Source organism: Salminus brasiliensis, chromosome 23 (genome assembly GCF_030463535.1).
Source record: "Salminus brasiliensis chromosome 23, fSalBra1.hap2, whole genome shotgun sequence".
NCBI classification, from domain to species: domain Eukaryota; kingdom Metazoa; phylum Chordata; class Actinopteri; order Characiformes; family Bryconidae; genus Salminus; species Salminus brasiliensis.
The window spans coordinates 18641798-18650156 of NC_132900.1; the positions used below are offsets into that span (position 1 = coordinate 18641798).

The 8359-nt window shown below is 40.5% G+C and overlaps 1 protein-coding gene across 1 annotated transcript in view; it reads left to right on the top strand.

Moving 5' to 3' along the window:
- LOC140546229 (uncharacterized) overlaps nt 1-7499 on the top strand; it is a 285846-nt gene extending 278347 nt beyond the window's left edge. Inside the window, exon 3 of the mRNA XM_072669464.1 lies at nt 7162-7499. Coding sequence (XP_072525565.1) covers nt 7162-7499 — 338 coding nt within the window. The remainder of the gene's footprint in view (nt 1-7161) is intronic.
- The last annotated feature ends 860 nt before the right edge of the window (nt 7500-8359 follow it).

An 8359-nucleotide genomic window follows, 5' to 3' on the forward strand; every position in this document is an offset into this window, starting at 1 on the left:
ATCAATTTTTCTTTTCCTGGACATTATGGGATCAATATTTGTAGCTATTTCTTAATTCCACTTGTTGAAAAAAATCACATCAAAAAGGATACACTGTAATCTAGTGGTGAAATGCCGTCACTTGGCGGGCAACAGAAGAAAACAACTCAACACACTTTTAATCAACAATTATAGGACTTCAATGGTTTTAGTGGTTAAAAATGTTTGAATGTTGTTTTCTGGTCTTTCAGGCAGGAATAATTTTTAATTAGCAGAAGAAATTGTTACATAAATGAATATGATGTATTGTGTCGAGAATGATGCACAATCAGGATTGTGGTGTGAATCTGAAGGGGCCGCATGGCACTTCCAAGCTTTTGCTTTCCCTTTTTGGCGAAATTGATACACGGATTGGACCATGTTTCAAAAGGACCGATGGTAGCAACAGCGAACAAGCACTGGTTGGCGCCAGGTTTTTCAACGTTTGCAGAAAAGTTTTGCAAATCCTGAGTCATTTGTATGAACATAACATAGGGAAAATGACACGACAGCTCAATCGGCACATCCTACTCCAAATTTTCCATTTGAACACATTATGATTGACTTCATTGAGCTAACACCATGCCAAAATTACTGGTATTGTCTGATAATCATTGTTCAGCAAATGTCCAGTGTGCTTTCCATGTAGAAAACAAGACACACTCGCAGTAGCAAAATGCTTGCTAAGGGAAGTAATTACTAGAGTACTTCCTTTGGAGTTCCAGTAAAAATTTCATCAGACAATGGCAAGCACTTTTAGAACAAACTGATCCAACATCTTTCTGGTGCTTTGAAAATTGATTTGGAAAACACATTGCGCTTATCAAAATGCAGTCGGCTGGTGCATGGGAACGTCTAAACCAGACCATCAAATAATTCAAACCGCCAAACAGGACTGAGCCCAATGGAAGTATTATGTGGTTTTCCTAACCTTTCTCTTTACAGGCCAGTTGAATGCTCTCTACAGCAGGTCGATGATCACATGATTGATTATATGAGTGCACTGTGCAAAACTCTTCAGTCTATTCATTCACAGGTGAAAGAGGTGTTGCCACTGAGTGCTGAGGGTCCTCTACACTCTGTGAAAGTCGGTGACTGGGTGGTAGTGAAAGCCTGTCGAAGGAAGGCTCATGGATCCACTGCTCACATTGCAAGAGAGAGACTGTTCCAGACAGCTTTGTGTCTAAAACTGAAGATCCAGGTGATCAGATGACGTGCTAGTAACCTCTCCCTGTTATGCCCAACGTCTCCTATGTAGTGCAAAACTCCACTAGGCAGAAGACGGTTGTTTCCATGCCACGAAAACCAACGCTGGCCCGGAGTAGTGGCCCAGAAGCAGATGCTTGTCGACAAGTTTGTTGTTGTTTTCACTGTTTTCCATCTAGTGTGTTAAAATTTTCTTTAGGGAAACAGACAGGACTTTGACCTTTATGTTACACTTGTTCTTACTTATACTTCGTGCTCTCCTATCTTTATGAACAATTGTATTAGATTTTATGACATGTAGAGGTCATTGGAATCGTGGACATAGATCTAAATTCAGATCAACTAGTTCTGAACAGTTAGAATCTTTGTTTGACATTTTATGTTTAAAGGGAGGAAATGTGGTTTTGAGATCATAGTAGTACATAGTCAGGTGATCTATTATCACTCACATATACCATATGTATTTCATTTCATCATCATTCTCTTAGTAAATTATATCCAGGCTAACATACTACTAGACCTACGCACTTAATCAAAACTTTCGGGTGGACTTTTACTGCTCCATATGAAGGAGACCACAAATCAGTTACTCCCCTTCAGCCGGAGTGGAACAAACTAGCTACTCCTCCGATCCCAAGTGTAGACCTTATCTGTTTTCTCTATGCTGGCCACAGTGAGTTATTGTTCAAGTGACCTCGAAGTTGTATACCAACTCGTTTGGGTATCTCCAGGTGTGAGGGGCTTCTAAAAAAACATATTTGAGCTTCCTTCCTCTTCATTAATTATGCACGTATGTTAACGCCCTTTTGTTTATTCATATCACAGTTAGGTGTAACCAATGCGCTTCAATAACTTCTTTTTCTTCTGTGAATCAATGGAAAGTGACAACACCCCTTTGGGAAGATATATATGACCTTTTGTAACTTGGTCAGTTGATCTCGGAGTATTTGCCAGGAGCTTCTCCCCGGCCGAAAGCTTTTCAATAAATATATTACTTTGGAGCATTAATAGTGATTTCTGCTTATTTAAAAAATGTCCACCATGGCTTAGTGTCAGTTTTAGGTTCAGCTCAGGTTTAGACTTGATTTAAAGTTAGGCTTAGTGTCAGTTTTAGGTTCAGCTCAGGTTAGGCTTGATTAAAAGTTAGGCCTGACATCAGTTTTAGGTTCAGCTGAGGTTTAGGCTGGATTTAAGGTTAGGCTTGACATCAGTTTTAGGTTCAGCGCAGGTTAGGCTTGATTTAAAGTTAGGCTTGACATCAGATCTAGGTTCAGCTGAGATGTAGGCTTGATTTAAAGTTAGGTTTAGTGTCAGTTTTAGGTTCAGCTGAGGTTAAGAGTTGATTTAAAGTTAGGCTTAGTGTCAGTTTTAGATTCAGCTGAGGTTTAGGCTATTTTAAGCAGACCTTTGTAGGAAGATAAAGTAATGGGAGGTAAAATACTGGACAGATCAGGTGGTTATAGGAGAAGACTTTATTGTAGTTCCAGACGACTCAGTTGACCATCTTCCCTCTAGAGGGCAGCAGCATCTTTTTGATTATATTTTCAATAACTTAGTCTCCAATACTAATCTGACAAACTGTTGGAGGACAAGAAACCCCAATGCCAGACAGTACACCTGGTTTAATGCTTCTAATAATGCTCAGTGTTCAAGGCTACACTACTGGTTAATCTCTCACAATATGACGGATAGTATTTAAAGTTGTGAAATTTCAGCATCTCCTTTAACTAATCACTGTTCAGTTCCCTTCTTCCTCTCTTTGAACAAATGTAAATCACCTTTGAATTCAATTAGGAAATTTAATAGTAACCTTTTGCTTAATTGAAGATATTTCACTACTGGAAATTTCACCTTTGAACAAATGGGAGTGGTTTAAATGCAATGTTGGAGCAGCAGCAATTAGGACAGTATGCTTCTAAACAGATGAGGGTCCAACACTCACAACAGACACACACAGACTCGTTCAGCATTGATTAGGAAGTGAATATGGGTTGAATGCAGTGTATTAAGCTTAGCCTGTAGCTCAGCTAGTCTGTGCTGCAGCATGAATGAGGAGACAGAGGCTGCTTCTCTTTAGTGAACTGCATCTTTTCATTTCATTTAGACGGGCTGGAGCATGGTCGAAGAGAAGAACCAGGCTGAACCAGCAGACAGAGTCCAGCCCGTTTCTTTGTGCAGCTGGACACAACGCAGAGTGGTGGACGGGTACCCCGGATGTAAAGAGGACCGGCTACATTTATACACTGATCCATTAATAAAGACTTTTATCTTAGATTTTGTCTGAATAACTTAATACTTTTGTCTCAGTCCCTCTGACGCCTACTTTCCAGAATGTGTGAAAGTGTGTAAAAAAGAGAGAGAGACATTTTTAGGTCAAATAAAGTTTTTTTTTTTTTTTTTTTCGGTGGTTAATAAGAATGAGAATTATATCAGTTCAGTGGTATATTAATTTAATTTTGGAAACATCAAATTGACATTTGCGTTGTATGAAAGGTGTAGTTGTATTAAACGACAGAAACAGTCATTGTAGGAGATTAAACTAGACGCTAGGTGGCAGCATGGAGTCAGGAGTCAAATGCTTCAACAGCACTGAACTGTGTTAATACTCTGAAAAGCTTCTCAGTGAGCATCTCTACACCAAAGCTGCTCAAGTACTTCAAGTACATTGCTGCGCTAATGGCGCCCCCTGTGGAGAGTCTTAAGCTCGCAGGAGCCATTACAGCACAGTGTGTAATAAAAACTGAATCCAAATTTCTAAAGAATTTAATTTTTAAAGCATAAAGGAAAATGATATCACTCTCCAGTGTAAATTAGACCTTCCAGCAGTAAATATTCACTCAGCTTCTAGTTAAAGAAATATTTGAAGGCGTAGGGTTCAGTTAAACTGCTCACACCACCCAACCTAACCCCTCATATGAGTCGTGTTTTATGTTAAATTAAATATAAGAAATGTTACACAAGGAACGACAACAAATATTTACCATCTCACCCTGAATGTCACGAGAAGCGCCGGGAAGCGAGTCTTTAAAAAGGAAGCTGTTACTGACATATAATGATCGCTAGATGGCGATTCTTCCACGCATCATTCAGTTGGGTGTAGAGACTCTCGATATGCCCGGTGAGTTTAAACTGTTCACTGGATGTTCAAAAATAAAATTATTATAATTAAAAATATATTAAATAATCATATACATAAGAATAATCAGTGTAATTACAAATTACAAAAGTATATTTAAGTATTAAATAATTGTTTACTGTTGTCTACAGAATATTGTTTCTGAAAGATGACCCATGCCCCCTACTGTTACCATAAAGCTATAACTGTCAGGCCCTCGTTATCGTGCCCTCCCCCGGGGCGATCCCGAGCCGCTGCCCACAGGCCCAAATAGGGACTTCCTGATCGTGTCTGTTTATTTGTGTTGATTCATTGTTCATGTGTTTCACCTGGGACTGGGAGTAAGGAGAAAGGAGTGTAGTTCCCTTTGTTCTGTGCCGTGAATTGACTCGGCTGGAATCCCTGTGACGCTCTGGGATTCATCACGCGTTACTGGCGTGTTCAGCTCAGCTCTAGTTTTGCGGTCCATGTTTAGGAGAGATTCTCCGTCTGAGTCGGAGGCAAGCGAGGTACGTTCGCTTCCTGCTCAGGTTCCAAGGCGACCTACATTTTAGGCAGTACTCTGCAGGTTCAGGTTAGGTCTGCCCTGCTTTCTAGTCTGGCAGCTGGCTCTCCAGCTACCCCTGTGTGTTTACGATACCATAGTCTGTTTCGAGAGGCAAGCGTGTTACATTCGCTTCCTGCTCAGGTTCCAAGGCGACCTACGTTTTAGTACTCTGCAGGTTCAGGTTAGGTTGGCCTTGCTTGCTGGTCTAGCGGCTAGTTCCCCAGCTACCTTCGTTTGTACACAGAGTTCAGCTCTGTCCTTAGTTTTGTATCTCCCCTCTCTGCCCAAGCGAGGCTTGTGGTTTTGTGTTTATCTCCCCTGTAGTTCTCCCCTCGTGTCACTCTCGTTCAGCTCCCTGCTCCTCCCAGTCCCGGGTTTGTTTTGTTCGCCATCTGATTTGTCGCGTTTTGGTTCTGTTCATGGTTTTGCCCATGTTGCTGCACTTTGCTGTTCATATCTCTTTGTTTTGTATTTGGTTAATAAAGTATCTTGCTTTGATTTCCATCTCTGCGAGTGTTCATCCCTTCAGGTCTGGCCGTACACGCCATGATAATAACATTAACAGGTGAACGTCATTCTTTTTTGAGGTTAATTTATTTAGATTTTCATTTGTTGTATTTAATAATCATTTAAGAAAGAGGAGAGAGGTCTGTAATTTTCATCATAGGTACACTTCAGCTATAATCCAGGAAATCACATTGTAGGATTTGTAAAGAATTTATTTGTAAATTTTGGTGGAAAATAAGTATTTGGTCAATAACAAAAGTTCAACTCAATACTTAGTAACATAACCTTTGTTGGCAATGACAGGTCAAACGTTTCCTGTCTTCACCAGGTTTGCACCCACTGTAGCTGGTATATTAAGCATGATTAAAAAACCCCATGTATCCAGGATGTACTTGGATTACCTGGATGTCATGCAAGCTAGCAGACCAAGAAGCATTCTGGTCAATAAGACAAACAGATCTTCCATTAACTTCTGTTATTAGACTGTACTATTACACTGCATAGTGTTAGAAGGGTGAGCTGAACTGTATTGATTACTTAAGTGCTGATTTAACACTGGGAACGTTACTGTGCATGTAGTCTTTATAAGTCAGAAGTCAGAGGTTTCTTAATAGCAAAAACTAACTGGCACCATTAATGATCAGAGACTAATCACATTCCTTTAACAGACGCCCTGGAGAGCCCAAAGCTCACCCTAAACACCTCAAACTCGTCTCACCTGGGGAAGCAGTCCAGTACAGCTGTGACCACTGTAACATCTTATACAAATCAGACAGGAGCAACTCCATCAGCATCACTGTGGGTAAGAGAACAGAGAATGACTTTATAATAAGCTCGTCTGACTGCAGTAGTAGTAGCAGCTTTCTGTAATCATATGTGAGCAGCACGGATTGCTACTGGCTGTCTAAAAACGTCCATAAAAAAAGTGTGCCACTACCGGATTCACACCCGGCCAGTTTTGTGCTTAGCATGTGCTGCTCTGTTTAGAGAACAGGTATGGACTATAAGAAGTTATAAGAACCAATGAAAATTAAAGAGAATATTATATTATACTAATTAGCGCTAAATCAAGAATTCTGTGATTTACACTATATGGACAAAAGTATTTGGACACCTGCTCATTCATTGTTTCTTCTAAATGAAGGATATAAAAAAAGTATTTATCCTGCTTTTGTTGGAGTAACTGTCTCTACTGTTGAGAGAAGAAGGCTTTCTACTAGAGTTTGGAGGAGCATTGCCGTGAGGATTTTATTGCATTCAGTGACAAGAGCGTTAGTGAGGTCAGGATGTTGGATGATCACCACCCCACCACCTCATCCCCAACTCATCCCATCTAAAACTATTAGATGGAGCACCACCATAATTCAGCTCAATGCTGGGTGGTTTTATACCCCTCTAACCCACGCCTGACATCAGGCATGGCGCAAGCAGGTTCATGTTTACTATCTGCTCCATAAAAAGTGTCCTATTCTAATAGCAGTACTTTTCTACAAGCACTAGACAAGCTGAGTGCTGTTTGCACATCTGTGTCAGAAATAGGTGCACCTTAAAGATGCTGAATTCAGTCCATTATCTATTTTTAGTAGAGCAACTTAACTGATTGTGAGCTGATGACAGCCAGACAGATACCAAACAGTAGCTGCCTTCCCACAGAGAACTGCTGTATGTGTGAACAGCCATTGTGGGTGAGCTGCTGCAATCACAATGTGGCCTGTGTAAATGTTGTACCAGTTTACAGCTACTGATACCAGTTCCTCTTCTTTTCCAGTGAATTTGCTGCAGCCCAACATCTCCTTCAGTGCTTCACCAGTGTTTCACTGGTGGCTTGAAGGGCCTGAAGTGACCAGGAGCTACAGCTCCATCATCTGCTCCGTTCAACCGCAGTATCCAGGAGGCTCCTTCCACCTGGAGTTCAGTGGTGAATCCAGCATCACCAAAACTCAGTCAGCTGTTAACCACTCCACCACCTTCTCCTTCCCTGAGGCTGATTATGTCCACCAGGGAAACTACATTTGTGTTTATGAAGTAACTGTGTCTTCACACTCTTTTAGATCCTCCAACACGGAACTCTTGGCCGTCACTGTGAAAGTTACAGTAATAAGATGAGCTCATCGTTTTTCTGGACTAGTTCTCCTGAAGTGTAAATGTTCCGACAGTTTTGGTTCCCATCATCAGTTTTTCAGCAGCAGCAGCAGGACTGTTACTCGTATCAGTGCCGATCATTGTTTTCCTCAAAGGGAGAAATAAGCAAAAACTGCAGAAAGCTGAGAAGACGTATCGTAGACACTGTGAGTACTTTCTGTTCAGAGGACAGTTTACTGAGGTACATTGAAACTCATAGAAGGTAAACAGAGAGTAGATACACGTGTCCAAATGTTTGTGGACACCTGCTCATTCATTATTTCTTCTGAAATCAAGGGTATTAAAAAGTATCTTATTTTCTTCTCTGCAGAACGAACATGGATGTGAGGATTACCACCCCACCTCATCCCAAACTTCCCAACTCATCCCAAACTCCCCAACTCATCAACTGCCCAACTCATGAAGCATCATCCATTATATTTTGAAGACATTTTATAAAATCTATAAGAAATCCCAAAAAGAAACATTCTTCTTGCAGACTACTTTGTTGAGTTGTTGTGGATCTCTATATTGAGAAGAAACAATGAGCATGAGCAGGTGTCCCAATACTTTTGTACCTAGTTACATAGTGTACCTAGGTACTGTGTAGAATGCCTTTTGGTAAAAATGTACTGATATTAAAAAAATAATAATTTAATCAGGCAAGGAACCATGTAAAATTCAGTAGTTCTTTGATGTGTCATGGTTTTATAAAGAGGCCTTTAAGAACCCCCTTGTTTAAAGTGTAGAGAAATGTGCTGCTGTAAAAGATGGTTAACCACTGAAAAGATGTATTTATTTATTTATTAATTTATCTATCCACACAATTCTTCAGGTGCCAGAGC